The sequence below is a fragment of the Selaginella moellendorffii genome, unplaced genomic scaffold (genome assembly GCF_000143415.4).
Source record: "Selaginella moellendorffii unplaced genomic scaffold, v1.0 SELMOscaffold_29, whole genome shotgun sequence".
NCBI lineage: Eukaryota > Viridiplantae > Streptophyta > Lycopodiopsida > Selaginellales > Selaginellaceae > Selaginella > Selaginella moellendorffii.
Window position 1 is genome coordinate 462,894 of NW_003314290.1, and position 26,253 is coordinate 489,146.

Below are 26,253 nucleotides of genomic sequence, written 5' to 3' on the forward strand. Positions count from 1 at the left end.
AGTCCGAGATGGAGTCCGAGATGGAGTCCGAGATGGAGTCCGAGATGGACCCGAGATGGAGTCCGAGATGGAGTCCGAGATGGACCCGAGATGGACCCGAGATGGAGTCCGAGATGGAGTCCGAGATGGAGTCCGAAGTCAAGACCGAGACCGGGACCGAGACCGAGACTGAGACTGAGACCGAGATCGGGACCGAGACCGAGACCGAGGCCGAGGCCGAGACCGAGCCCGAGCCCGAGTCCGAGTCCGAGTCCGAGTCCGAGTCCAAGTCCGAGTCCGGAGCCTGAGAGGGTGAAAGCCCAAAGCGTTCGTCTCCCAGACCCTGGGGGGTTTGGTGAGCTCCAAAAGTATAGTAGGGGGAGGACTGCAGTGGAGCCAGTTTGGCCAGGAAGGGCCAGTTTGGCCCAGGAAGGCCGGACCCAGTGTTGGGTGATGAGCTGCCCACTGGGAAGTCCAAGACTAGAGTGAACACAGACCGACAAGCGGGGTAGCTTGGTGAAGTGTTCAAGAGCCGGCTCTAGTTCCCCCGGGAGATCGACTGGCCGATGCTCCCAGTCCAAGTGTGGGTGGCACTACCTACTTGGATACCTGGTGTGGCTCAACGGAACCCGCTCTAAGCCCATGGCTAGAGCACCCAAGGGCAGAAGACGAGGAGAGTACCCAGGTGGCTCGCGTAAGGCCACGGTGTTCCGAAATGTTGTCCCAAAGGCCCAGACTGTAGAAAGGAAGAGGAGCAGTCCTCTAGGGTAGTGACCAAGGACACAGTCGTGTGGTGAGGAAGTCCCAGAGGACCGTGGGACTTAGTGGTCGGGCCTGTGGGTCTCGATCCAGTGGCAGTGTTGGCAAACACGGCCAGGGGCAGAAAGGGACTTAGTGGGGACTGACAGAGGGATATTGGGGAAGGCTATTCCCCCTGTCGGTGGGCACCCTAAGGATGCTAAGGAGTGGATCTGAGATGACCACTCACGGAAGGTTTGTCTAGTCTTGGAGAGCCAAGACGGTGATGCAAGTGGTATTGGACTACCAGTGTGGCAAAGGTGATTGGGCATAGCCTTAGCGTAACGGGCTGCTATGTCGGTGGTACCTTTGAGCGTCGGTCATGGGATCGGACACGTGGAGCACTTGGACCAAGTGCAAATGTTGAGTGGCATGGATGCCATTCTCGGGGCTAGCAAGTCCCAAGTCCTGGGTTGGACTTATGGAGGTTGCGAATGAGACTCCTCCAAGTGGTCAGAGGTGTGGTTAAGTGACTAAAGTAGAATGGAAAATTTAGTCGCTTACAGCTTTCACCCTCTTAGACTCGAACTTGGACTCGGATTCGGACTCGAATTCGGACTCGGACTCAGACTCGGACTCGGACTCGGTCTCGGCCTCGGCCTCGGTCTCGGCCTCGGTCTCGGTCTCGGTCCCGGTCTTGGTCCCGGTCTTGGTCCCGGTCTCAATCTCGACTTCGAACTCCATCTCGACTTCGAACTCCATCTCGGGTCCATCTCGGACTCCACCTCAGACTCCATCTCGGGTCCATCTCGGACTCCATCTCGGACTCCATCTCGGACTCCATCTCAGGTCCATCTCGGACTCCACCTCGGGTCCATCTCGGACTCCACCTCAGGTCCATCTCGGACTCCATCTCGGGTCCATCTCAGACTCCATCTCGGACTCCACCTCGGGTCCATCTCGGACTCCATCTCGGGTCCGTTTTGGGTCCATCTCGGACTCCGTCTCGGGTCCGTCTCGGACTCAATCTCGAATCCATCTTGGGTCCACCTCGAACTTCACCTCGGACTCCAACCTCGGACTCCATCTCGGGGTCCTCTCGGACTCCACTTCGGACTCCAACGCAAGTCCATCTCGGGTCCATCTCGAACACTTCCACGTGTCATGTATTAGTCCTTTTGGGTCCCTTTTTGGATCCTCGCTTATTGCTCGCTTCATACTCATTCCTCGAGCACTTCGTTGGGAGTTCCACTCCCACTCTCAACCTTTTCAAGTCGGAGCTTTTAGTCCAAACGTGTTACGCTCGTTTGGCTTTCACTTCGGCCACTACCACATGGCACCCTTTCGGCTCCACTTTTGAGCCTAGGGATTTTGTGTCTCACAATATTGCATTTTCCACTTTTTGTTGCACATCCTTTAGCTCCACTTCCTATAGAAGATATATATGCCACAAATTTTTCCTTTCTAATTTACTAACTTACTTTATTTATCTGACCACCACGGCCTTGGTGTTCATCAAATTCCCTTGTCAAAGTTCCCACATATTGTACCAGTTCTTACTTGGTCCTATGTGGTTTTAACAACTCACTACACAAGCAATAGAGCGTTAATCATCCATCCATGGATTCCTAAATTCTCTCTTAATCCCCCTCCTTAGGTTAGACTAAATTTAAGGTTCAATTACACTCCCCACAAATACACCAAACTTCCAAGTTCCTAACATCCTTTGGTATAACAAGGCTTGATCATGGGACTCTCTAAATCCCAAGCCTTGGGTGCAACACTTGCTTTAGGACACTAGGGGAAACACTATGGCTTAATGGCCCAATATAGATACTCCTACTCCCCCACTTCTATCCCGAAGGGAAAGCCCAATCCCTTAGGAAGGGCAAAGACTAATGAGCCGTAAGATACTCAAGTGGGGCACCACTCTACATGAGTTGGGAGCACCACAGTCAGTTTCCCTTCCAAGAGTAGATGTTGCTTTTGAACACTTCCTTAAGTGGCCCCTCTAGCACCACTTGAGTCCATCCTCACTCCCACCCAATGCCCCTAAGCCCCAATTTCAACCTCAAGTCAATTTGAAAGCACCATTGGAGAGTTTCTTCGAGACTAATTCTTGGACTTCACTATCCCTACTATATTTTTGGAACCCCTTGCAGCCCCTCCCCCCTTGGGAGATACAGGCTTTGTGCTTTCACCCCATGATCTGTATTAGTATTCGAACTCGATCTTGGACTCAGTTTTGAACCCAATTTCGCATCTCAGACTCAGTCTCGAATTTGGTCTTGGACTCAGTCTTAAATTTGGTCTTAGAGTTGGTTTTGGACTCGATCTCGGACTTAGTCTGTAACTAAGTCTTATAATCGGTCTTGGACTTAATCTTGGATTTGGTCTCATCCGATGAACTTTTTAACATTTCGGTCGTGCTTTTTAGAGATTTTTTAACCTACGACACATTGGGGAGTTGGTTGTTTATAGCAATGTGATATTATCTGGTATGTGCATAATTATGTTTGGTGCTAAGCTCATAATACTCCCCCTTGTGCTACAAAAGGATGGATAGAGTTAATTGTAGTTTCCTATTCATTTAAGTTGGTGGCATTTGATTGGATGGAGCATTTTTCACAATCAACTACTGGCAATGAGTATATTATTATTGCTTATAACTATTTAACTCATAGGGTGGAAGTATGTGCTTTTATTAACATGTTTGCAACTACTATTGGATACTTCCTTCTCAATTGAGTAAAATTCCTATTTAGATAATGATCCCGCATTTATAGCTAAAGCATTTTATGTTTTGACATCTTGGTTGGGGATACACCACACTTTCACAAGTGGTTATCATCCATAATCAAACAGTTTGATGAAATGACTTGTTTGGACCTTCAAAAGGATGATTGTGAAATACATAAATTTTCAATATTCAAATTGGGATGGTTATTTTGCATCTCTTCGGTGTATATATGTCATAGGGGTGTAGAGTTTTATTGATGCTTTACCATATAAACTCCTATATGATTATAATCCAATACTACCAATAGAGTTGGGTTTACCTTTATGATTGTTATGAGTTACCAATGCTAAGTCATGATTAATATTTGAGAAATATTTTTCCACTTGTCCAAATAGAGTTTGCCGAACACTTAGGTTGTATACAAGTGGAATAACAACGACACTATAACTATTGTCCACATGTAGAGTACAAAATGGATGATTTGGTATTAGTTTATTTTCTGAATCTTACAATATATATTTATTTAAAAGGCTTTTTGCTCAGTGGAAAGGACCATATTGAGTGTTGCGGCAAATTGGACTACCAGTTTATGAGGTTTGGCATGACATCTAACAAGCTAATCCTCTAGAATTATACATGTGCAACAAGAGAAATGTTTTATACAAAGAAATTAGGAATAATTGGCACCACTTATAGATACACCAATACCTCCTCCTAATGTCTTTTAAAATCTCAACCCATCCAGAAAAGAATCTTGATGGTCTTTCATTATTCCAAGACGAAGTGATGATGTATAGTTCAAATATATAGCTACAATGCTATATACTAATATTCATATAGTGGGATTTTGGTGGTTATTGGATTTGTTTCAATTTGGACCACTCCCTTTTATATATAAGTTAAGGTTTTTGGGTTAATTAATATACACATTTCTGTATTCCATTTCCATATTCCATGCACTCACACCATCTTTATAATTATAATGTTAGTATGTCAACATTTAAGAAATAATTTTGATGAGTTATATTATATTTGATTCTTATATAAAGCAAATAAAAAAATTTATTTATCATAGTATATATAATTTTACTTATGTCTTTGTATTTTACCAATTATTAATCCTGTATAGGTTATATTATATTTGAGTCTTCTAAAAATAATAATGTGAGGGCCAAGTGTACGGTTACGATGCCGTATACTAATATTAGCGTAGTGGGATTTTGGTAGCCATCATATTGGTTTCAATGCGGACCACTCGCTCCTGTATATAAACTAGGGTTTTTGGGCTAATTGAAATGCACATTTCTGTATTCCTGTTCCATATTCCATGCACTCACAATAACAAATTTTACTTATTATAACACATATAATTTTATATATCTTTTTGCATTTTAGCAATTATTAATCCTGTATAAACATCAATCTTCACATATAACATTTTAAACTAAAAGGATATAAAATATTGACTTTAAATGTTTTCATATGAAAACTTCCTTTTGATTATAAAAAATGAAAAAATAATAAATCTTGCCAAAATGGTATAATTTGGCTTGGCAAGTTACATTTCCTTGTATCAAGGAAGAAAAGGAAGATGAAGAATCTCTCAAAATCTCGCCCTTCGAAACCTGTTCTTGAGCCAACCGATTACACCACCACCCCTGGACAACGAACAAGACGAAGACTTTCGCCGCTGCTCCTCCCTGTGGCTGCCACTCCTGTTCATCACCGTCGAAGACTTTGCACTGCTGCGATGGTGGTGGCCTTGGTGATCGTCGTCGCTGTCCAGAACCATGATCGTCTTCTTTGTGATCCCATCGCCCTTGCCGCCCCTGGTGTTGCTACTGCTAAATCTCTGCGCCGGCTCCACCGCGTTGTTGAGGCCCAGCGAGTCGGCCCAGCTCCGCCCCGACGATCCCTGCCTCCTGATCGACACCCCCCGGCTGAGAGAAGCCATTGATGGACGTCGATTGGTGGTGAATGGTTCTTCTTACGATGTTGTTGCGGTCGTGATCTTGGCGGTGATGGTACTGCCCTGCGAATCCGATTAAAGTAAAGCCAGATTCACGAGAAAACAGAAGGAACACAAAGCCGATCACATTTCATGTTTTCTACGAAGAAATGAGTTCTCTCCAAGAAGCCAGTTTAGATCACAAGAGAGGAAGTGGAGTCTAGGAGACAACAGAGAAAACGTGTAAAAACAAACTTCTATCACTGGAACGCATCCAACACAGAGAGCTAAACGAACACTCCCACGGTACCTGACAGTGAAAGCAAATCCTGAGCGCGAATTTAAATCGGCACAATCGCTGCCATCGCCGCTGCCAGACTAGAAGACACACATCGGGATAATTTCCTCTATACTGGAACTTCAGGCATAGAACCCTATTTTCTCGACCCAGAAAGCCGCCACCGCCACCGCGCTAGCTCGAATCCTCGCTTGTCGCTCGCCGCAAAGCAAGAGAGGCATTCTATAGATTGCCGCAAAGCAAGAGAGGCTAGTCTAGATTTAAGGGCATTGTCCTCGCTGTTGCGCGTAAGTCCCGGTCTAAAGCGACTGGGTGTTGCGTTGCATGTCAAACACCATTGTCGATGGCGGGCTTGTCGTGGAGCTATGCTGACTTGCAAGGTGAACGCATTGAGGAAGGTGGGACGCAATGTGGATGTGCCGGAGTGGTTATCGGGCATGACTCGAAATCATGTGGGCTCTGCCCGCGCAGGTTCGAATCCTGCCATCCACGTATATCTTGCCATTCCCTTTTTTTTGCTCCAATTGTTGCTTCTTCCATGTCCCTTGCTAGTGGCAATGGCCTGCGAGCTTGGTTTCGTTCTTCCTGGTGTTTTCTTTCGCGTTCTACAGCATGGAGTCTAATCAAAGCAAAGATCATGAGTGTTTACGTGGGCGATTCATGAAGAGAAGCGGGAAATCTTCGCGATCGTCTTGCCTCCACCACCATCGCGAAGTCCTCGGTTTCTTCACTGGGAAGAGGTGGTGCCTTGAGAGTGGTCTACGATTTTGATGTCTTTCTTTTCAGATTCTAATGTGTTCTACAATTTAGACGCTTTTCTCGAAGAGATTCTTCCTTTGAGCCAGCCAAGAACACGAGACTTCTAGCCTCCAGCACCTCGCAATGCACCATCCTGCGTGCTCCATGGCGAAAGCATGGCTGGATCCTCACCATTCGTGATATCCGAGAGTCGCCCCCGCGGCTTGATTGATCCTGGAGTTTTTGTGGAACATCCCTTGCTCTGTAAACGTCCAGATCTTTGCCGGAAGATCCGAACATCCCTGCCTTCGACACGAGCCCCTCTCTTGAGCGTCGCCGAATTCCAACAAGAAATTGTGTCAAAAGCGATGAGATTCTAACCCCGCGAGAAACGATTGAGTTTCTATCGGAGGATCTACCGCTTGACTTAATCACGTCAATCGTTTGACCAGATCGTAAACTACGGCCACGAGATATCTTCACAATGTCTGTTGCCACGTCAAATCTTGCAAGGCCAGAGTGGTTATCGGGCAATCATGCGAGCTTCGCTCGCGCAGGTTCGAATCGTGCCATTCACGGAAGGAAGCTGTTTTGTTGACCTTGTTTTTACTGGCATGTGAGGCGTCTTGTTTGGCTTGCCAGGCTTTTGTCGACCAAATGCTGGAGAATCTTCCAACCATCCAGTCTAGCACGAACACACATTTGTATTTACATGGATTTGATTTTACTCTCTGATAGCAACATGGTACTTGTGAAGATCACTCCAAGAGCTCCACAAGCGAAAAGATCTCTGATCTAAGTTCTAGAGATCTTTCTCATCCTCCCCTTGATCCAGCCAAGAACACCGTGATGAGATCTCTGGTGGAGATCGGTGGCGCCACCATCGAAGTCCCCTGGCGATCCCAACGCCGCCGATGCTCCTCCGGCCCCATGAGATCCTCCTCCAGTGCCGGACGAGCTGTGGTTGAGAGTGGAGGGATGAGACGAGGTCTCGTGATTGATGATCTCGCCGCCTTGTGCCCCGGATCCCAGCGCCCGAGACGTCTGGAACATCCCTTCCTCCGTGAATGCGCAGTTCTCGGCCCAGCTCAACCCCGACGATCCTTGCCTCCGGAAAGACACCCCTCGCTTGAGCGTCGCCATGGAAGACCCAAAGCAAAATAGCCACGAGAATGCTATAGTACAATGTAGATATTGATGAGATCGAACTAAGATCAAGCTAGGGACAGAGATCGGAAAGCCATGAGTACAACAATGAAACAAAGATCTTGTCTTCTTTTATAGCAAAACCATGTATTGACGGTCAATGAAAGTATATTCGATATGTTCGTAAAGTTAACCTAGTGGGAGTAAAATGTGTTTGTGCATGTAGTTGACTGCAAGTTGTGGATGTGCCGGAGTGGTTATCGGGCATGACTCGAAATCATGTGGGCTTTGCCCGCGCAGGTTCGAATCCTGCCATCCACGTTTTTCATTTTTTCTGCTTTGTATTTCTTCGATCTTGCTAAATTTTTTCATCTTTTTGATTCTAACGTTCCCGCAATGTGTTCTACGATTTAGATGCCTTTCTCGAAGAGATTCTTCCCTTGAGCCAGCCAAGAATGCTCCGGGATCGCGATTTCTGGCCTCCAGCGCCATCGCAATCCACCATCGCGTCCGCGCTGCGAAATTGGAGATGCTTCATCGATCCTCCCCCGTGGCCAGTGCTAGCGCTGCGACCAAGCGTGGCAGGATGCTCACGATTTGTGATCATCTGATCGCCCCTCGCAATTGCAGCTTTGGATTGATTGTGGAACATCCCCTCCTCTGTAAACGTCCAGTTCTCCGCCCAGCTCAATCCCGAAGATCCCTGCCTCCGAAACGAGACGCCTCTCTTGAGCGTCGCCATGGGGAAACAAATCCAGCAAAAATTTCTGTCAAGAACGATGAGATTTCGGCAGGAATCGCTAGAAAAGATGGAGTTTCTGAGGGAGGAAGCGAAGAACCCTACCGAAGAAAGCAATGGATCGCGCTCTCGTATTTGTTATAGCAGCCTACGTGGCACTATAGCAGGCATGGCACGATGACGAATATAGAGTGATATAATCACGTCAAGCGTAGCTTGTTTCCATCGTCCAATTCAATGAACGTTTGTTGTTGAGGGTCATGGATGTCGAGCACCATGCTAGAGATTTTCTTTTAGATTTTTGTTGTATGGAACTGGTAGTTGATAGTGTGGTGGTTCCTGTGACTAGATTTAAAGTCATTTCAAGCCTGCCAAACTCATGATTGGTATGAGCATATTCCTGATTTTTAATGGTTATGTATAATCTAAATTAAGCTCCAATAATCATTGAACTAGGTAATAATTAAATTTATAATGTGATGTCGTTGTAGTATAGTGGTGAGTATTTCCGCCTGTCACGCGGACGACCCGGGTTCGATCCCCGGCAACGGCGCAAATATTTTTTTTCTTTAGTAGATTCAGTATGCTTATTACGATATTTAGGGTTTAAATGATTGACAGACTACTCAGAGCGCGCCCAGAGAAATTCGGGTCAATTGTGGACAATGCGGCTGATTTCCGATTCCAGGTACAATTTTCCGAGGTTGCCGAGGACGAGATCGGCACTCCCTGCCTTGTTCGCCATGGATTCCGTGCTGGATCCGAGTATTTCTATCCAGCCAGGTATAAGTTCTTGTTTTCTTATTGTGAGATCTTGTTTAAATGGATGTTTTGCAGTGCTATAAAATTCTGTGGAGTGATAGCAGCATTGCTAAAACTCGGACGCGTCAGGGAGACTATGGGTTCGCCATACTCTTTCTTGTTAGCACTTGAAACTTTTTTTTGTTGATTTTCCACAGGACCTGGGATTTCCTGTTCTAGTGCTCTCCAGTTTTATCCTTTAAACGAAGGAGGACTTTTGGAGCAATATGATGCGAGCAATCTGGATGGCCAAAGGATCACTGTTGCTCATGAGCTTCGAAAGCTATTCCTGGTATTCGTTTCTTTGGATATATCTTTCATTTCATCCTTCTCATATAAATGTGTTGTTGACAGGCCTCGGACAATCGAGCTTTCAATCGGCTGTATGATTTTGTTGGCCACCGCTGGCTGAACGAGACAATGTGAGCGTTTTCAAGCAGCAGCATGACAAAAGAAAAAAAAACACACAAACAACTTTCGGATACACTGTAGGTGGCACGCAAATCTTCCCAGCGCAAGGCTTCGCCATCACCTCGCAGGAAATTTCTCGTCGTCCAGTGGCATGAACATTACTTGCAGACCGGTTGGATTCGAAGAGCGCGCTGCTGTTCCTCCGAAACGGAGTGGTCTAACTCTGCCAGGAAACACTCCCTCGCAGGGACTGCAAGTAGGGAACGCTTACATCGCAGATGGAAGCTTGGTAACTATTCATCCATTCTCTTCTTTCCGATCGGAAAACTCTTCTAAGAAATGACTTGCCAGGTGAACGAGCCCATGGATTTCTCCGGGAAGAACTCCATCAGCCTTCTCGACCTCCAAAACCTCTTGATCAAAGTCACCCGACCGGACATCCACGTAAGTTTGCGTCTGTAAAATCAGTTTATATATCGCTCACGCTTTGGCTGCTGTATGAATGAAGTTAGATAATTCTCCTCTCGATCTGGACGAGGAAACATCAAAGCTGCTAATGGAAGCAATGTCTCAGTATCCAGCCGAGTCCTCCAATCCTCAGTACTATCACTACCCGGACGATTTTTGCAAGGTGAAGAACCATCTTATCTAGTTTGATCGTCTCATCGCAAAGAGTTCCTTGCAGCTGTTCTTGCCGGGGCTATGCCGGGTGCGCAGCAAAGGAGCTCTGCGGATTTACAACAAAGTTGGCCAGGCATTTGGCTTCACAACCGAGAACGCGTAAGCAGCTCTTGCGATGGTTTTCCTAGTTTCGCGAAATCCTTCTCTCGCAGCTATGTCGTCGACGTAGAAACCGGGAGGAGCTTCTTCCTGGCCGCAACGATCTATACAAACGCAAACGGGGTTGTCAACGATGATCGCTACGAGTATGGCATTGCAGAGACGGTGATGGCGGATCTCGCCGAAGAGATCGCTCGAGCAGTGTGGCAAATCCCGCCAGAGATCGTCAATCTGGATTGCACGCCATCAAGGCAGCAGCAGCGCGAAAAGATCGAGTCAAATGCTCGGCAAACGAGCCAAGCGACAGAGAAACCGCGAGATCTTCCATGCAAGTTGGAAGATCCAGCGAAATTCTCGTCGCGCGCGGCGAAATCTTCGTATGTTTACTTTGTCGATGAGTAACGCTCAAATTTTCATCTTGGCGGGCCTAGGTTTAGGGTTTATGCGATGAGCATCGATAGGGGATTGCTCCTGCGCATCCGGGAGTACGCCAGCAACGGCGATCTCCATCTCGGCCTCTCCGACTCGCGCATCGCAGCGCTGGTGGAGCGCCTCCGCGTGGATCATGCCGAGTACCGCCGCAAGAGGTATGATCCCTTCTGCGTCTTCGTCATCCGCCATGTCAATCACATTCTCGCCGGCGCCGCCTCGCAGCAAGCTAGGAAGAGGAAGAGGGCTGAGCTTGTCGGCCAGGGCAGTGATCTTCTCAATCGGGGATTGCGTGCTTCTTACAAGGGGAATAATGAGAAGGAGCTAGAGAATAGCAAAGAGCCACCAAAATGTGGCTTGGAAAAGAAAGAAGGGGAAGAAGAAGCTATCGACAAAGGTGGTAGTGTGGCAGCAGCAGCAGCAGCAGTGACTCCCGAGAATGTGAAGTTTGAGAATTTTGGGGGACTCGAGGAGAGGGTGCTGGAGCCGATTTACCGCTGCATCTATCGTCTTCGCAATCCGCATTCTTTTCCTCGACAGAAAAGTGTGAGCGGAATTCTCTTGCACGGTCCGCCGGGATGTGGGAAAACTTTACTGGCTTACGCGATCGCAAACGAGGCAGAGGTTCCGATTCGCAAAGTAGCACCAGCCGAGCTTTCTTCCGGTGCAGGTAAGTTGTTTTCAAGTTATGCTCACTGTCTTAAGCGTTTCTTTGGTCTTTTTTTCCGCAGCTATCAGGTCCATCTTCGCAGATGTGGCTACTCTTGCGAGATGCGTGTTGCTTCTGGACGAGATCGATGCGGTTGCTATGAAACGAGATGCCGCGAGGAAGGATGTGGATAGCCGAAGCTTGACGCAGTTGATGACATGCATAGACGGGCTGAATCACTTGTGGGACGCGAGCAGGCAGTGTGCTGGACATGTTATCATAGTAGGGACGACAAACCGGCTGGAAGATATTGATCCAGCTCTCAGACGCTCTGGCAGGCTCACCATAGAGATCGCTCTCAATGCACCCGACGAGCAGGCCAGGAAACAGATGCTTTCGGTGCTGACTCGCGACACACTTATAGAAGGCTCCCGGGACTTCACTGGAGTGGCGAAAAGAACCAGAGGCTTTGTTGCAGCGGATCTTTTCGAGCTGACACAGCAGGCATCATTCATAGCGGAACAGCGGAGGAATTCAAGCCTTCGTAGTGCAGACGACAAAGAACCGTGGTGGAAGTTTGTCAATACGATGAAAGAGGAGCCGGCCACTGTGATGGAGGATTATGAGGTGAGAAGTTCTGGTTTACGTTCTTTTCCCCAGCTTTTGATAGCTTTTGTCTCCAACAGGCTGCTGTATCTCAAGTTCAAGGTTCTATGACACGGGAAGGCTTTTCATCTCGTCCTAGCGTCAGTTGGGAAGACGTTGGAGGTCTCAACAAGGTTGTTGAAGAGCTCAAGAGCTGCATTTCAAGATGTATCACGCCCTCGGAAATGTGTAAGGTACGTATCAAGGTCCAGTTGTTTTTCGAAAGTAAACGATTTTCTTTCGTCCTTGAAGAAACTCGGAGTGCGCACCTCGGCTGGATTCTTACTGCACGGGCCTCCTGGCTGTGGCAAAACACTGATTGCAAAGGCAGCGGCAAGCTATGCCGAAGCAAACTTCATAAGTGTCAAGGTAAAGATCCTGTGCTAGCTCGAGAGTTAGATGCCACATTGTCTGTTTTAGGGGCCTGAGCTATTACGCAAGTATCTTGGAGACAGCGAAGAACAAGTCCGTATACTCTTTAGGCGCGCTCGAGAGTGCAGTCCGTGTGTTATCTGCCTTGATGAGGTAAGTTTCCAGTTTCGTTTGTTCCAACGTTCAAGCAAACGTTTGTCCAGGTGGATTCTTTGTGTCCAAAACGAGGGACTGATGGAAACACCGCTGTGGATCGTGTTGTGAACCAATTTTTGGTGGAGATGGATGGTTTGCAAGAGTTGAATGGTGTGATTGTCATTGCTACTACGAACAGGTGACAAGCAGCTCTACTCTATACCAATTAGAGTTTGTATGTAACCTTTTTTGCTTTATGTGCTTTTCAAGGATTGAGGCAGTGGACGAGGCTTTCCTTCGTCCAGGACGGCTTGGCCACCATGTCCGAATTCCTCTTCCCGATGAAGAGGCTCGCGTGTCCATACTGAAAGCTCTCACGCACAAGAGGCCTTTGGCAGCTGGAGTTGATCTGGCCAAGCTCGCAACATCAGCTCAGCTCGAAGGCTTGAGCGGGAGTCATCTCTCCGAGCTCGTGAGTTCTCTGGTTTTGCTTCTTGGATTTCAAGTTGATGGGAAAACTCTTGTGTGTTTCTTTCAGGTTGAGCAAGCTTGCATCGCGGCCGTGGAGGAAGGCACGGCTGAAATCTGCCAGCATCACTTCGAGACGGCGCGCGAGAAATTGGGGAAGCGTTTAGCCAGAGTTCCAAGCGTCGATAATAATCGAAGGTGTTCCCACGGTTCGACAGTCGTGACGGCACCATGACCAATAGCGCGTCTCAAAATGTTTTTCGGCCACTAGGTACTGAAAGAGTTTTGTAACGCTGGCCGTGCATTGTCTCGTTGAATTTACATTTCTTTTGAGCGAGCTAAACTACCAATTGGTCCTGCATAACCAGCCAAGGCATCAGTTTGTGTCGCTCGCAATTCGTCACAGCTTACCATCTTCACTGGATGAGAAACCAATCTACTGGCAGGTCTCGAAGAAGGGCCTGCATGAAGTGCTTGCGCTGGAGCATGGGACGCCCTGGGCCTCCTGTCCCGAGTTGTTTCTGAGCTTGAAATTCCCGTAGGCATATTTCCGAGGCGTCGCTGGTCTGCACAACGAAGGTTTCGTAAAAGCTTTCGTAAATCAGAGGACGAGCACAGTTAACGTACCAGCCTCCTCAAGTCCGAATATGTCAACTTCTCGGTCAGCTCTGCAATTCGCTGGAAGTCCACGTCGTCCGCAACAGATTTGTTGGTCAAGAGAGTCCGCAGCATGACTTCCCTGCCAGTCTCTTCAGGCAGCTGGAACTCCAGCGTTTTCGTGGCGTCCTGGAGCTCCTCAGCCTGCCTAGTTTAGTCGAAGCCAAAACAGTTTGGAGTGTTAGAAGCTAGAACAAGCACTGTCCGAGAGCTAGAACTCACTTTTTCGCAGCCATTATGACACGGACGTGATCACTCGCCAAGAGCGTTTTCACCACTTCAACCAGCTTGTCCCAGTCCTTCTCTGCGATCAGCTCTTCGGTCTCATCGAAATACACGAGTGTCGGTTCTGCTGCCTTTGCCAGGCTAAACAGCTTTTCGATCGAGTCCGGTCCTCGCATCATGAGTCGTCGTCCCTGGAACCACGAAAAGCTTAACAAAGAGCGAAGAAAACAAGGACGGAAAGAACTGAAAAGAACCTCCACATAGACGAAGTTGAGGCGAGCTTCATGGCAAGCAGCTTTGGTCACCGTTCTTTTCCCGCAGCCAGATGGACCACAAAGAAGCAAATAGCCCGACTGCAACAAAGAGTCGAGACACAGATAAGTCACCTCGAAAGTTCCAGTGAGAAAGGATGTGATCTCGCTGCGAAGAATTGTAGGCGCGTAGACCAAATCCCAGCCGATTGTCGGTATTCCTTCGAATCCAACCTCTCTGGACGAACGAGGCACCCTAAACTTCGTGATTTTGCGAAAGATTTCGAGTAAAGATTGCTCATCTCGATCAAAATCAGCCAATTTACCATGAAATCTTCGGTCCTCACGAACATGAGTTGCAGATCGGCCTCATGGAACCTCTGGCGGAGGCTGCCCCCATGCGCTTCCATATGCGCTCCAACGTTCCTAGCTACAGCACGCAAACCTGCCTCCTTGCACAGCTTCTTGAGCTCTTCCGCATTGTAGCCCGCGGTGGCGATCACTGCCGCATCGACGCTGAAATCCGGCGAAATCCTCATGGGCTGCACGATCAGCGCCTCGATCACTTGCCCCCTCGCCTTGGCGGAGAGAAGCTCTTCGTCGGGAGCGTCCATGTCGAAAACAAGGGCAAAATTTTGAGCGGGAATGCCTCACAACAACGAATAGAACGATGCCGCGTGGAAGATTTTAAATAGAAGAGTTAGATTAAACGGTTTTCTACTGTAAACTGAGGGGATTCTTCCTGGAAATCCATTCTAGCGACAACTTTGCCATCTCGTGGACATTATTACGTGGGAAGCGCACGGGGTGTTTGATCTCTTAGAGCATTCGGATCTGGAATGGCTCCTGTGCATTTTCCTTGTGGATATACAAACAATGACGTGGACACCAAGTGTTAATTTACTCAAAATGTAATGCAAAGACATATATATATATACATATACATATATATGTGTGTGAATATTACAAACCTTCCCCTTTGAAAGAAGTAAAGTACTTTACCCTTATCTGAAGAAAATAAGGTAAATAAAAGAAAATAAGAAAAAATTAAGGAAAAAATAAAGAAAAATTAGCAATTGTCAAAGCATAAATAGGGAAATAAGAAGGAGGCTTCTTATTTTAAAAGACTCTATAAAATAAAATGCCAAATAATAGTATAAAGTATTTCGGCCAATACAAGATAAGTAAAAAGATTTACATCATTCAACTTGTTCAACACATAACTCAACATTTAAGAAAAAACAATCAAAGACTTTGCTAACAAAATAAAAGCAAAACTCTCAACTTAAACACACCTTACATTTAAATTAGTATGAGGAGAATGTAATCTCTTAGATATTTAGGGTTAAAAGTTTATAGAGTTCAAAATTTAAAGACCCTTAAAGAAAGGGGGTGCATTGTTGTTTATGAATTCTTTTCCTTTATATTTGAATTTGAATTGATTATTTTTTAATTTGTTCTTTTTAGTTATTTATAAAGTACATAAACACTCAATTCAACATTGAATTAAGAATAGAATCACAAAAGACAAAATTGGTTAAGATGCTAGAAGAAGAAAATGCTGCAAATAAAAAAGAAATATTATGAATTTGCAGGAAAGGTTGGGAGATTAAAAAAAGGATAAGAAAGAGCAAAAGACAAAGTAAAAGAATTATATGGTTGATTAAAGGATTGACATCTACCTTGTGAAATCTTTAATTGATCTTCAAAGCTATCATCAAAATAATTAAATTCTTTATTAGCAAGAGTTCACTCAAATTTGTAAATATTGTCTTCCTATTCAATCTAAACATCCTCTAAAAATCTGATTACATCATTTATAACTCTGTAATCAATGTTTTAATCACAATCGCAAAATCAGAAAACACTAAAAATAGGAAAAAAAATATATAATCACATTCCATGGAAACTAAAGATAACAAAACATCAAAAATTGAAATAGTATCAACAAAATCATGCCACACAAACACTAAAAGCTTGATTTGAAAAGAATTCATTTGCAAGAACAATTGCCAAATGGCAACAATGATGTATTAACTACAACCTCCAATCATACACTCTTTAATTGAACACTGCATAGTATGGCAGAAGAAAAAAATGCAATGAAGATCAAAGGAAAAATAGATAAATAATTATAAATCTTCAATCTGGCAAAAAACTAATATAGGTTTAGATCAAGGGATAAGAATAAATCACAATTCGTAATACTAAGTACTTTTCAGAGATTATCTTCAACACCACTTACCTTCACCTGAATTGAATAAATATTTTAATTAGGTGGGGTTTAGACCCGTCCATATATATAGTAATGGATAGACCAAATTTAATCTCACCAACTATATTATTATAATTAGCATGTTTACTAGCAATTTAATGGTAAACTTTTGCTAAACTATGATTGCAAAGGCAGCGGTGTGTCAAGGTAAAGATGCCGTGCTAGCTTGAGATTTCAAGGGCCTGAGCTATTAGGCAAGTATCTTCAAGACAGCGAAGAACACTCTTTAGGCCTTTGTGTTATCTGCCTTGATGAGGTAAGCCTCCAGTTTCGTTTGTTCCGACGCTCAAGCAAACGTTTATCCAGGAGGATTCTTTGTGTTCAAAACGAGGGACTGATCGTGTTGTGAACCGATTTTTGGTGGAGATGGACGGTTTGCAAGAGTTGAATGATGTGATTGTCGAACAGGACTTCTCTACTCTATACCAATTAGAGTTTGTATCTAACCTTTTTTGCTCTATGTGCTTTTCAAGGATTGAGGCAGTGGAGCTTTCACTGTGGACACGCGAGCCTCTTCATCGGGAAGAGGTATTCGGACATGGTGGCCAAGCCGTCCTGGACGAAGGAAAGCCTTCTCACGCTTAAGAGGCTTTTGGCAGCTGGAGTTGATCTGGCCAAGCTCGCAAAATCAGCTCAGCTCGAAGGCTTGAGCGGGAGTCATCTCTCCGAGCTCGTGAGTTCCCCGGTTTTGCTTCTTGGAAGTTGATGGGAAAACTCCTGTGTGTTTCTTTCAGGTTGAGCACTGCTGAAATCTGCCAGCGTCACTTCGAGACGGCGCGCGAGAAATTGGGGAAGCGTTTAGCCAGAGTTGCAAGCGTCGATAACAATCGAAGGTGTTCCAATGCGTGACGGCTCTATGACAAATTTGCGTGCCTATTGCCAAGTCACGAAATTTTGTTCGTCCACTGAAAGATGGAAGCAATAAACAATTAACCTTAAGAGTCGAGACATAGATATAAGCCACCTGGAAAGTTTCCTGTGTAGAAAAAGGATACAATCTCATTGCGAAGATTTGTAGGCCCGTAGATCGAATCCCAGCCGATTCTCGGTATTTCTTCTCAGAAGGCACCCTTTGAAGCGCGCCTCCTGGACAAAACAGAGATTTTGCCTCGTCTCGATCAAAATCTGCCAGATTTACCATGAAATCTTCCAGATCGGCCCCATGGACCCCTTGGCGGAGGCTTCCCCCATGCGCTTCCAAATTGTTCCTATCTATAGCGCGCAAACCTGCCGAGTCGTTGCACAGCTTCTTGAGCTCTTCCGCATTGTAGCCCGCGGTGGCGATCACTGCCGCATCGACGCTGAAACCCGGCGAAATCCCCTCATCGGCTGCACGATCAGCGCCTCGATCGCTTGCCTCCTCGCCTTGGCGGAGAGAAGGGATTGTAGGGCAAACTTTTGCGCGGGAACACAACGAATAAACTGGTGCCGCGTGGAAGATTTTAAGAGATAGAGTTAAGATTAAATTCTAGCTCTCGTGTCGCATCATTGACGGATTCCCATCTCATGGATATTCTAGCGACGACTTTGCGCCATGCGAGGCACTTCATCTGCTAGAGCATTCCGATCCGGAATAGCGCCCGTGCGTTTTTCTCGTGGATATACGGTGCCCGATCAACAATGACGTGGACAGTAAGTGTTAATTTACTCCAAATGTAAGACCGACGATTTTGAAAGAAAGCCTTTGAAGCTATGCCGCAATGAAGCTTGCTGTTCCATCGCTAGGGTTCTCATCCTCTAGGGCTTGGGGCGAGGCCTGTGGCAGCGGCGGGGAGCCGCGGATCTCTGGGAAGGTAAGATCTCACCGCGGGAGCGGCGCCTTCGGGAATCTCTTTCTGCCAGAGCTAGATTTTTCATTCTCTTGATTGAAATTTGGATTTCCAGGATCGAGGAGAGCGTCCAGGAATGCGGCTGTAATTCGCTCGACCATGCTGTTGCTGCCGTGTATCGACCGGTAGCGTGTTTCGTCCGCACGGATTTCGCCCAAATTTCGCTCCACTGCGAATCAAGGATGGATGCATGGTCTACTCTCTCAATTTTGCTACTGCTGCTGCTAGTAGCGCCAGACGTGCATGGAAAATTCCTGGTGGAGAAGAACAGTCTCAGCGTGACCTCGCCAGATTCGCTCAAAGGCACGTACGATAGCGCTATTGGGAATTTTGGTGTTCCACAGTATGGTGGGACTATGGTTGGAACTGTGACTTATCCGAAGGATTCGAGGATGGCATGCAAACCGTACAGTGATTCCGATACTTTCAGGAGGAAATCCGGTGGGCTTCCCAACGTGGTGCTTGTCGATCGAGGAGGTGAGCTCACGATTCTTTGCTCACTTCTACTAAATTTTTCTCTCCAGATTGTTACTTCGCTTTGAAGGTTTGGAACGCACAAAACGCTGGAGCGGCTGCTGTACTGGTTGCGGATGATAGAACCGAGCCTCTGATCACCATGGACTCTCCAGAGGAGGACTCTGCGGCGTCCGAGTACGTGGAAAACATCACGATCCCTTCGGCTTTGATCGAGAAAAGTTTCGCGGATAAGCTCAAGAGGGCTCTCTCGGACAACGAGATGGTGAACATCAACCTTGACTGGAGGGAGTCGCTTCCACATCCGGACGACAGGGTGGAATACGAGTTCTGGACCAATAGCAACGACGAGTGCGGACCGAAGTGTGATGCACAGAAGGAATTCGTGAAGAACTACAAGGGAGCAGCACAGATTCTTGAGCGAGGTGGCTACACACTTTTCACTCCTCACTACATTACCTGGTACTGTCCTCAAGCGTTCATCTTGAGTAAACAGTGCAAGTCCCAGTGCATCAATCATGGACGATACTGCGCGCCGGATCCAGAACAAGACTTTAACCGGGGCTACGATGGAAAAGATGTAGTGGTAGAGAATCTCAGGCAGCTCTGCGTTTTCAAGGTTGCTACCGAGGAGAGGAAACCATGGGTATGGTGGGACTACGTTACTGATTTCCAGATCCGGTGTCCTATGAAGGAGATGAAGTACAATGAGGCTTGCGCGGAGGACGTTCTCAAGGCTTTGGGTAAGAACCTGCTTGTCTTCACTTATTTCACTGAAAACTGTTTCTAATGTTGGCCTCTTCTAGATATTCCTGTGCACAAGGTGCGCGACTGTATGGGGAATCCAAACGACGACAAGGATAATGCTGTTCTGAAATCCGAGCAAGACGCTCAGGTTTGTGGTGTCTAATAGGCATAATTTTCTCTTACATTCGAAGCACAGGTGGGACATGGCAGCCGTGGTGACGTTACCATTTTGCCAACACTAATAGTGAATAACAGGCAGTATAGAGGTATCACTAGAGTCCTTGGAGAGTCTTACTGATATATCTTTGGTGCAGGCAAGCTGGATAAAGCCGCGGTGCTGAAAGCTATTTGTTCGGGTTTCCAAGAAACTACAGAGCCAGCCGTCTGTTTGAGTGAAGGTAGATTCCGATCATTCAAGGACTCTTCCGTTGAAGCTTTTTTCAGATATGCAAACAAACGAATGCCTTACGAACAATGGGGGATGCTGGCAGGACAAGAGCGCGAACGTCACCGCATGTAAAGTAAGTTATCAGATTTTATTCTTGTTTGCAGTCAGCTTTTTCGTCTTTGCAGGATACTTTCCGTGGAAGAGTGTGCGAGTGTCCCATTGTGCAAGGCGTGCAGTACAGCGGAGATGGATACAGTCACTGTGAAGGTACTTGTGAAATCTATCTTCTCTGTGATAGTTCTAATGTCCTGCGTTGTTTAGCTCTCGGACCTGGGAGATGCAAACTTAATAATGGAGGATGCTGGCAGCATACTCGAAACGGTGTAACTCATACAGCATGCTCGGTAAGAAAATTATCTAGCAGGACTCTTTACAAACAAAGTTTACGCATGCAGGATAGACAATTGAAAGGATGCCAGTGCCCCTCCGGTTTCAAGGGAGACGGTTTTAACACTTGCGAAGGTGAGCACAAACCAAAAAGCTTTCAACGTTCTTATATAAGTTCCCGTGATTCTCTCCCCAGACATCGATGAATGTCGTGAGCGCGTCGCCTGCCAGTGCCCGGATTGTACTTGCAAGAACACTTACGGTAGCTATGACTGCTCCTGCAGCGGTGATCTTCTTTACATGCGAGAACACGATACTTGCATAAGTAAGTTCCTTGGGATGTTTCCACAGGCTTGATTTTATTGGTTTCTTTCGCTTTCCAGGCAAGAAAGGCTCCACCGCGAAAGTTGGCTGGGTTGTCATCTTCACTGTTCTTGGTGGACTCTCAGCTGCCGCTATCGCTGGCTACGTTGTTTACAAATACAGGCTCCGGGTAATATCAATTCGTGCTCGCTTGATCCAGCAAAACTTAACGTTCTCTACTGGAAACTTTTCCTGTAGTCTTACATGGATTCGGAGATTAGAGCTATCATGGCACAGTACATGCCGCTCGACAGCCAAAACGACGTGCATCACCACTTGCAAGAGGATGCTTGATTGTATATGTAACTATCAATGTTGTTACAACAGGACAGGTAAATGCATCGTTTTTCTTACTCGAGAAATCTCTGGTCTTATTGTGCTATGCGATCTTTCAATCCTGTTCATCGGCCTCTTCTTGAGATCGAAGAAAGAGGTTGAGCTTCGATTTAAAGTTTGCCGGGACTCTCACAGGCTTGTAGTTCCTATCCAGGCAAACAGCGGTGGCCTTGGCCTCCAAAACTGCCTGTGAAAGAAAGGAGAAGATTTTAGTTCCTGGAGACTTCACGGGACAAGAATCACCTCTTGGTTTGGAAGCTTGTAGATGGTTTGCTCGAAGAAGATCCTAGCGGCCGACGAGCTGCTGATCCTGGCAGTGACCACAAAGTCCTCACCGCTCTGGCTGTCTCGAGCGAATCAAAACTCTTGCAATCACAGTTTGCAAGAGAAGTTTGCACGTACTCGTAAAGGAGAGAGGAACTTCATCGAGAGATCCGACAGCGCAAGCGCCTCGCCAGTTCTAGCGATGGAGTCTGCGTTGATTCCCATCTCCTCGAAGAGCTCGTGCCGTGCTAGAAAAAAAAAAAGAAAAGCTCGAGCTTGTTTGGAGCGCTCTAGAGAAACTTAGAATCGTTTACCGTGCTGGCAGTAGCTCGCATAGATCGCGTTATTGACGACTCCATACTGATCTAGCTCATAGTCCCGGACTTTGAGCTTCACTTCGTAAGGCTTTCTCATACTGAAAGAAAAAGTCACGAGTCAGTCCTTCGGAAAATCCGCATGCAATGAGCAATAGAAACCACGAAATCTAAGAAGAAAAGCATGGAGTTTAGCTCCACAAAATCACTCGAGCGACGGACTCTGGGGATTCACGCCGCCGCTCAGCGCGAGGAGCACGGATCTTGCATTCGTTTCTACACTCCTGATGACAATATCTCATCGGCAGGAGCTCTAGCCAATGCGATGGCGGAATCTCAAAATCCCAAGGGGCAAAGCTCTCACCTGAGCGATCCGAGCGTCTGGAGACCATCGACAAAGCTGGACCTCACGGCAATCGATCTGGCGCAGCGCCGCGGCACGAATCCAGAGAAGCCGGGCAAGGCTCTCGCTGGAGGAAGAGCCTCCATTTTTTTGGCATAAACCCTAAGTTCGTGATATTTAAACGATCGCTTGCCACGTGGATAACGGGTTTCCGGCAGCCGTCGATTCCTCCTATTTGATATCATTTCACGAACTTAGGGCTCCATGGCTTGTGGCTCGGAATTGTGAGATCATCGCTGCGCAATCGGATCTCCAGGTCTGCAAGCTCAATCTGTGATTGAATCGCGCCACGCGCAACCACAAGCTGATTGGAGATCCTGCGATTCTTTTCTTGCAGCGATCGAGCGCAATCGACAATGCTTCCCTATTCCACCGCCGCCGAGGCCCAGGCGGCGCTGGGGCGGCCGCTAACGTTCCTGGAGACGCTGTGGCTCCAGCACACGGCCAATCGCAGCGATTATTTTCTCTACTGCCTCAACATCGTTTATCTCTTTGTAAACTTCACTGTTCTTCCACTCCCCACGGTCATCCTCGACGTTCTCAAGGTGAGAGCCTTCGAGCGATTCAAGCTCCAGCCGGGCGTCCACACTACGATCAGCGACGCTCTTCGCTGCTACAAGAGCGTGATTTGGTCCTTTTGCACGGTGGTCGGGCCTCTCCAGCTCCTCTCTTATCCCATGGTTAAGGTAAGTTTTTTTCTCGTTCTTCCATCTGGTTTGTTCTTCCGGGTTCTTAATTCTTTCGTGGTGGATGCACAGCACAGATGCTGGGATTCCGGACGAGCCTTCCACTGCCGTCTTGCGGGGAGATTGTCAGCCAGCTCGCGGTGTATTTTTTGATCGAGGACTATGGGAACTACTGGATCCATCGCTGGCTCCACTGCGGCTGGGGATACAAGAACATCCACTACTTGCACCATGAGTTCACGGCGCCGATGAGCTTCGCGGCCCCGTATGCTCACTGGGCCGAGATTCTGGTTTTGGGAATTCCATCTTTTGTAGGTCCGGCTCTAGTTCCTGGTCATATGGTTACTCTATGGCTCTGGATTGCGTTGCGACATATCGAGGCTATGGAAACTCACAGCGGGTAATGGAGAAAGATCTAAAGAAGTTCCTTTTGTCTCAAGATGATCGATCGTTTTTGACACAGGTACGATTTCCCGTGGAGCTTCACGAAGTTCATTCCTTTCTACGGCGGAGCCGAGTATCACGACTACCACCATTTTGTTGGAGGCAAGAGCCAGAGTAACTTTGCGTCGGTTTTCACGTACTGCGACTACTTGTATGGCACGGACAAGGTATGGATCATGCAAGTCTCTAGTTTTTCCTGGCGCTTACGTTGGTTCCAACAGGGATATCGATACCAGAAGAGCCTGATGAAGGTAAAGAGTTCTCTCTCTCTCTCTCTCTCTCTCTGATGATGATGATGATGATCTCTCATCGCTCTATACTTCGATGTTCCTCGCAGATCACGAAGAACAAACTTGGCGAAGAAACCAGCGGCTGGGTCGGCGATAGCGGTGATAAGAAGTCCAGTTAGAAGTGAAGGCACTGTGCGCATAAAAAGGAATATACGCTTTGTAGAATATGCTTGGCGAATATGCCTGTATAGAACATGCCTGGCGAATATACTTTTTACATTTAAAATTGGGCCAACGGTCACTCGGCACGCGAGAGCAATGCTATTCACGATGGCCCAAATTTTCTTTTCTCTTCCAAAATCGATGGCGTTCTCCCTCCCTGGCAGCTGGCGGATTTCGGCCACTGTCCCAAATAGGGTGTGAAATCAAGGCAATGCATGATCATCCATGGTCGTGGACCCCTCGCTTTTCCTTGGCAGCCCTAATTCTTGGCTTCTTCACAAGGGCGGGGTCCCTCTAGGGTTTTAGTCTTGGCGCAAGCATTGGCGGCCACGAAGCGCGCGATCGATCTACCCCGCGCGTGCTCGGAGGTACAATCCCTATTTCTTCTCGAAATATGCGAGCTGGATCGCTTGGATTCTTCAGCCTGCCGCTCTTCTCCTTCTCGCCGCCGCCGCCGTAGCGCTCTCTTCCCTTTTCGGCTCCCTTTCTCTATATTTCGGTCATCCCGGCAGCGATCTTCTTCCCTTTTCTGGTCCTTTCCTTTTCTTCGATCATGCGGAGGATCTTCCCGGGAAAGAATTCGGCAAAGGATGATAGGATTCTCCCCGGCAGAAAGGATGATCTCGCCAGGGTCAAGCAGCCAATGAGGAAGGAGAGGTCTCCCGCCGCCTCGGCTGCCAACGCCGCCGCCGCCGCCGCCGCTCTGTCGGCCCCGGATAGCAAGAACCAAGAAAGCCTGAGGCGGTCGTCAATCAGCGATCGAAACCGGCGCACGCATTGGTGCCCGTCGTGCCCGTCGGGTCCATCGGAGGAGGCAGAGAGGTGTGACACTCCTCCCAGCGGCGATGAGAACGTTTCATTCACGAGGGATGGTCCCAGCTCCGAGGAAGCCATGTCCCAGTTCCGGCTTGGGCTGCCAGAGGAGTGCCAGGACAAGCAGATTCTGCGGCCATCTATCAACGCGGCTCCTTCGCCCGAGCCGTGCGAGTGGACGAGTGGCTTACAGGCGGCTCTGGATCAGCTGGTCGTGGAGAGCAGGCAAGAGCTGCGATCAAAGTACGTGAGCGAGCCCCCGAGCCCGGCAACATCGCCTCCTTCGATTGCTATGCTGGAGAACTTGTCCTCTACGTCGTCGGATGTATCGCAGTCGGTGGACTTGGTGTCGCACTCGGTGGACTTACCCAGGCCGAAGTTCTCGAGATCGCTTTCTCGTTCCTCCAACGACGGCGCGTCGATCATGTCGAATCCTCGGTCGCACTCCTTCAGCGATTGGTCGTCCAGAGGTACCGTGGTTACGACCACCAGTGACAAGGCTCAGGTGAGGTATCTCAGCGCTCGAGCTGTGGCCGAGAGGCTGGCCAAGGCGATCCGGGGGAACACTTCCAAGACGAAGGAGCTTTCAAAGCGTTTGCTCCCGCCAGTTCCTCAGACTCCACCTCGGAGTTCCGAGTCCATCGCCAGTCACAGCGCGAGCAAAGGTGGTGGTGGTGGAAACGGGAAGCAGATCATCGAGGGCCTCCAGCAGAGCTTGAGTGACATGACGCACGCCTTGAACACGCAAAACAGCCGGATCCAGCGGCTGACTGGCAGAAACGAGGAGCTTTTCAGGCTCTACCGTGGGAAGGAGAAGGAGCTGACGGAGCTGCAAACTAGAGTGAAAGACGAGGACGCCCGAAAGCGGGCAAGGGAGGAGGAACTTAAGCAGGTAAGCAACAGCGGTCTTGGAGTTTTTTCTTTCCTTTCTAACATCTTTGCACAGGTCAAGGACAAGCTCAAGTACGTCCAGGAGAAATTCCACGCGCAAAGCAGCGCCCAGAGCGAAGCGTCTCGCTTGCGAAGGCTGCTGGAGAGTGCCACGGACAGGATCTCCGAGCTGGAGCTCCAGGTAACGAATCAATCCATGTTGTGGGATGTGATTCTTACAAAACTGCCTTTGCTCCAGGTGAAAGAGAGGGGTCAGAAGGTGGGATCGCTGGAGGTGGAGCTCAGGCACGCGCTGCAAGAGTTGAATCGGTACAGGGAGGAGATGCCGCGGGTGATCCGGCAGCGCGAGGGGATGAAAAGGGAGGCCGAGCAGCTGGGGCACGAAGCGCTCCGGATGAGCGCCGAGGCGGAGGTGTTGAAGCGGAGGGTCCACGAACTGGAGGAGGAAGTGATGATCCGAGATGGCCACCTCTCCATCCTCAGGAATAGTCTCAATAACAACTACGACTGCTAACTTGTAATTAGCACAGCGTGAATAATCTAGCATAGATTTCCAGTTTGCAGTTCATTGCTAACTCACGGATTGTTTCTATCGGATTGAGCAAACCGGTGGAAGTTCATTCCTCTCAGATCCTTTTTTAAAGATTATGCTCGCCGGGGTTTGGAAAATTTTGTAACTTGCTCAAGCTTATCATTTTCAGGCATTTTTCCAGGAGAATGACTGGCACCTTTTCTACTCGTCACAGTGTACCTACAAGAGTTTCACTGATTTGCTTGACAACAGCAATAATTCTTTGTTCATGTGTTCAGGGAAGATTTTATAGATCATCACGCTGCTGAGATCGTCGACAGCGGCCTGGACGATCTCTTGCTGGGGTGTCGAGCCTGACGCCTTGATGATCCATCCAGTGGTAGGCCGTTGTCGACGATCATAATGCTCCACGAGAAAACGTTTGGAGATTCCATCCTCTCGACAGATGGACTCCTCAATCTCAGGGTCAAGCCGCAGACCTGGTGGATGATGAAGCTCTCCGATTC

At 47.8% G+C, this 26,253-nt stretch overlaps 9 protein-coding genes, 1 long non-coding RNA gene and 3 other non-coding genes across 13 annotated transcripts in view; 8 read left to right on the forward strand and 5 right to left on the reverse strand.

Moving 5' to 3' along the window:
- The window catches only part of LOC112348387, a 16,360-nt gene extending 10,949 nt beyond the window's left edge, over positions 1–5,411 (reverse strand). Inside the window, exon 1 of the mRNA XM_024680770.1 lies at positions 5,073–5,411. Coding sequence (XP_024536538.1) covers positions 5,073–5,411 — 339 coding nt within the window. The remainder of the gene's footprint in view (positions 1–5,072) is intronic.
- A 702-nt stretch (positions 5,412–6,113) lies between these two features.
- On the forward strand, positions 6,114–6,195 carry TRNAS-CGA. Its single transcript has one exon. It is a non-coding gene; the product is annotated as a tRNA-Ser (tRNA).
- A 1,387-nt stretch (positions 6,196–7,582) lies between these two features.
- Positions 7,583–10,737, forward strand: LOC112348388. Its single transcript, XM_024680771.1, has 12 exons — positions 7,583–7,621; positions 7,814–7,887; positions 8,002–8,457; positions 8,948–9,109; positions 9,164–9,228; positions 9,286–9,419; positions 9,482–9,549; positions 9,620–9,827; positions 9,890–9,982; positions 10,047–10,169; positions 10,224–10,318; positions 10,372–10,737. The coding sequence occupies exons 1-12, from the start codon at positions 7,583–7,585 to the stop codon at positions 10,718–10,720; spliced, it is 1,866 nt and encodes a 621-aa protein (XP_024536539.1). The 3' UTR covers positions 10,721–10,737.
- On the forward strand, positions 7,827–7,908 carry TRNAS-CGA. Its single transcript has one exon. It is a non-coding gene; the product is annotated as a tRNA-Ser (tRNA).
- TRNAD-GUC lies at positions 8,808–8,879 on the forward strand. Its single transcript has one exon. It is a non-coding gene; the product is annotated as a tRNA-Asp (tRNA).
- A 25-nt stretch (positions 10,738–10,762) lies between the features above and the next one.
- Positions 10,763–13,359, forward strand: LOC9645612 (cell division control protein 48 homolog C). Its single transcript, XM_024680909.1, has 8 exons — positions 10,763–11,417; positions 11,479–12,023; positions 12,083–12,235; positions 12,294–12,410; positions 12,462–12,566; positions 12,617–12,747; positions 12,819–13,020; positions 13,087–13,359. Exons 1-8 carry the CDS (start codon positions 10,766–10,768, stop codon positions 13,249–13,251), a joined length of 2,070 nt encoding a protein of 689 aa, XP_024536677.1. The 5' UTR covers positions 10,763–10,765; the 3' UTR covers positions 13,252–13,359.
- Positions 13,273–13,551, reverse strand: LOC112348440. The gene is made up of 2 exons (XR_002993032.1): positions 13,428–13,551; positions 13,273–13,372 (listed from the first exon to the last, which is right to left on the reverse strand). It is a non-coding gene; the product is annotated as an uncharacterized LOC112348440 (long non-coding RNA).
- Positions 13,552–13,634: 83 nt separating this feature from the next.
- Positions 13,635–14,763, reverse strand: LOC9645613 (spastin). Its single transcript, XM_024680773.1, has 3 exons — positions 14,476–14,763; positions 13,896–14,251; positions 13,635–13,821 (listed from the first exon to the last, which is right to left on the reverse strand). The coding sequence occupies exons 1-3, from the start codon at positions 14,761–14,763 to the stop codon at positions 13,635–13,637; spliced, it is 831 nt and encodes a 276-aa protein (XP_024536541.1).
- A 1,916-nt stretch (positions 14,764–16,679) lies between these two features.
- On the reverse strand, positions 16,680–17,960 carry LOC112348389. Its single transcript, XM_024680774.1, has 3 exons — positions 17,951–17,960; positions 17,563–17,846; positions 16,680–17,510 (listed from the first exon to the last, which is right to left on the reverse strand). The coding sequence occupies exons 1-3, from the start codon at positions 17,958–17,960 to the stop codon at positions 17,424–17,426; spliced, it is 381 nt and encodes a 126-aa protein (XP_024536542.1). The 3' UTR covers positions 16,680–17,423.
- A 121-nt stretch (positions 17,961–18,081) lies between these two features.
- Positions 18,082–20,974, forward strand: LOC9645614 (vacuolar-sorting receptor 4). The gene is made up of 13 exons (XM_024680910.1): positions 18,082–18,217; positions 18,309–18,730; positions 18,778–19,470; positions 19,534–19,622; positions 19,671–19,740; positions 19,789–19,872; positions 19,919–19,995; positions 20,048–20,129; positions 20,184–20,266; positions 20,318–20,384; positions 20,446–20,574; positions 20,633–20,742; positions 20,811–20,974. Exons 2-13 carry the CDS (start codon positions 18,436–18,438, stop codon positions 20,904–20,906), a joined length of 1,875 nt encoding a protein of 624 aa, XP_024536678.1. The 5' UTR covers positions 18,082–18,217; positions 18,309–18,435; the 3' UTR covers positions 20,907–20,974.
- Positions 20,893–22,027, reverse strand: LOC112348439 (acyl-acyl carrier protein thioesterase ATL3, chloroplastic-like). Its single transcript, XM_024680911.1, has 5 exons — positions 21,891–22,027; positions 21,527–21,627; positions 21,351–21,460; positions 21,192–21,287; positions 20,893–21,135 (listed from the first exon to the last, which is right to left on the reverse strand). Exons 1-5 carry the CDS (start codon positions 22,013–22,015, stop codon positions 21,004–21,006), a joined length of 564 nt encoding a protein of 187 aa, XP_024536679.1. The 5' UTR covers positions 22,016–22,027; the 3' UTR covers positions 20,893–21,003.
- Positions 22,028–22,138: 111 nt separating this feature from the next.
- Positions 22,139–23,584, forward strand: LOC9645615 (methylsterol monooxygenase 1-2). The gene is made up of 6 exons (XM_002975818.2): positions 22,139–22,185; positions 22,267–22,615; positions 22,693–23,015; positions 23,079–23,226; positions 23,281–23,310; positions 23,397–23,584. Exons 2-6 carry the CDS (start codon positions 22,286–22,288, stop codon positions 23,466–23,468), a joined length of 903 nt encoding a protein of 300 aa, XP_002975864.2. The 5' UTR covers positions 22,139–22,185; positions 22,267–22,285; the 3' UTR covers positions 23,469–23,584.
- A 76-nt stretch (positions 23,585–23,660) lies between these two features.
- Positions 23,661–25,884, forward strand: LOC9645616. The gene is made up of 3 exons (XM_002975819.2): positions 23,661–25,216; positions 25,271–25,396; positions 25,454–25,884. The coding sequence occupies exons 1-3, from the start codon at positions 24,065–24,067 to the stop codon at positions 25,727–25,729; spliced, it is 1,554 nt and encodes a 517-aa protein (XP_002975865.2). The 5' UTR covers positions 23,661–24,064; the 3' UTR covers positions 25,730–25,884.
- Positions 25,885–26,253: the final 369 nt, after the last annotated feature.

What these genes read in the sequence shown, in the direction of transcription:
- LOC112348439 (XM_024680911.1), bottom strand. Translation starts at nt 22,015, where the DNA reads ATGGAGGCTCTTCCTCCAGCGAGAGCCTTGCCCGGCTTCTCTGGATTC. An exon ending in TGCGAGCTACTGCCAGCACG is followed by an intron (nt 21,461 to 21,526) that starts GTAAACGATTCT and finishes TTTTTTTTCTAG; the next exon opens with CACGGCACGAGCTCTTCGAG. An exon ending in ACAAGCTTCCAAACCAAGAG is followed by an intron (nt 21,136 to 21,191) that starts GTGATTCTTGTC and finishes TTTCTTTCACAG; the next exon opens with GCAGTTTTGGAGGCCAAGGC.
- LOC9645614 (XM_024680910.1), top strand. Translation starts at nt 18,436, where the DNA reads ATGGATGCATGGTCTACTCTCTCAATTTTGCTACTGCTGCTGCTAGTA. An exon ending in GGTGCTTGTCGATCGAGGAG is followed by an intron (nt 18,731 to 18,777) that starts GTGAGCTCACGA and finishes TTTTCTCTCCAG; the next exon opens with ATTGTTACTTCGCTTTGAAG. An exon ending in GGACGTTCTCAAGGCTTTGG is followed by an intron (nt 19,471 to 19,533) that starts GTAAGAACCTGC and finishes GGCCTCTTCTAG; the next exon opens with ATATTCCTGTGCACAAGGTG.
- LOC9645612 (XM_024680909.1), top strand. Translation starts at nt 10,766, where the DNA reads ATGAGCATCGATAGGGGATTGCTCCTGCGCATCCGGGAGTACGCCAGC. An exon ending in GTGTTATCTGCCTTGATGAG is followed by an intron (nt 12,567 to 12,616) that starts GTAAGTTTCCAG and finishes ACGTTTGTCCAG; the next exon opens with GTGGATTCTTTGTGTCCAAA. An exon ending in GTCATTGCTACTACGAACAG is followed by an intron (nt 12,748 to 12,818) that starts GTGACAAGCAGC and finishes GTGCTTTTCAAG; the next exon opens with GATTGAGGCAGTGGACGAGG.
- LOC112348389 (XM_024680774.1), bottom strand. An exon ending in CCGATCTGGAAGATTTCATG is followed by an intron (nt 17,511 to 17,562) that starts GTAAATCTGGCA and finishes TGTTTTGTCCAG; the next exon opens with GAGGCGCGCTTCAAAGGGTG.
- LOC9645616 (XM_002975819.2), top strand. Translation starts at nt 24,065, where the DNA reads ATGCGGAGGATCTTCCCGGGAAAGAATTCGGCAAAGGATGATAGGATT. An exon ending in GGGAGGAGGAACTTAAGCAG is followed by an intron (nt 25,217 to 25,270) that starts GTAAGCAACAGC and finishes ATCTTTGCACAG; the next exon opens with GTCAAGGACAAGCTCAAGTA. An exon ending in TCTCCGAGCTGGAGCTCCAG is followed by an intron (nt 25,397 to 25,453) that starts GTAACGAATCAA and finishes CCTTTGCTCCAG; the next exon opens with GTGAAAGAGAGGGGTCAGAA.
- LOC112348388 (XM_024680771.1), top strand. Translation starts at nt 7,583, where the DNA reads ATGGAAGACCCAAAGCAAAATAGCCACGAGAATGCTATA. An exon ending in AAGCAATGGATCGCGCTCTC is followed by an intron (nt 8,458 to 8,947) that starts GTATTTGTTATA and finishes AATGATTGACAG; the next exon opens with ACTACTCAGAGCGCGCCCAG. An exon ending in ACATCGCAGATGGAAGCTTG is followed by an intron (nt 9,828 to 9,889) that starts GTAACTATTCAT and finishes ATGACTTGCCAG; the next exon opens with GTGAACGAGCCCATGGATTT.
- LOC9645615 (XM_002975818.2), top strand. Translation starts at nt 22,286, where the DNA reads ATGCTTCCCTATTCCACCGCCGCCGAGGCCCAGGCGGCGCTGGGGCGG. An exon ending in GCTATGGAAACTCACAGCGG is followed by an intron (nt 23,016 to 23,078) that starts GTAATGGAGAAA and finishes TTTTTGACACAG; the next exon opens with GTACGATTTCCCGTGGAGCT. An exon ending in ACTTGTATGGCACGGACAAG is followed by an intron (nt 23,227 to 23,280) that starts GTATGGATCATG and finishes TGGTTCCAACAG; the next exon opens with GGATATCGATACCAGAAGAG.
- LOC9645613 (XM_024680773.1), bottom strand. Translation starts at nt 14,763, where the DNA reads ATGGACGCTCCCGACGAAGAGCTTCTCTCCGCCAAGGCGAGGGGGCAA. An exon ending in TGAGGACCGAAGATTTCATG is followed by an intron (nt 14,252 to 14,475) that starts GTAAATTGGCTG and finishes TCTTTGTTGCAG; the next exon opens with TCGGGCTATTTGCTTCTTTG. An exon ending in GTCATAATGGCTGCGAAAAA is followed by an intron (nt 13,822 to 13,895) that starts GTGAGTTCTAGC and finishes CGACTAAACTAG; the next exon opens with GCAGGCTGAGGAGCTCCAGG.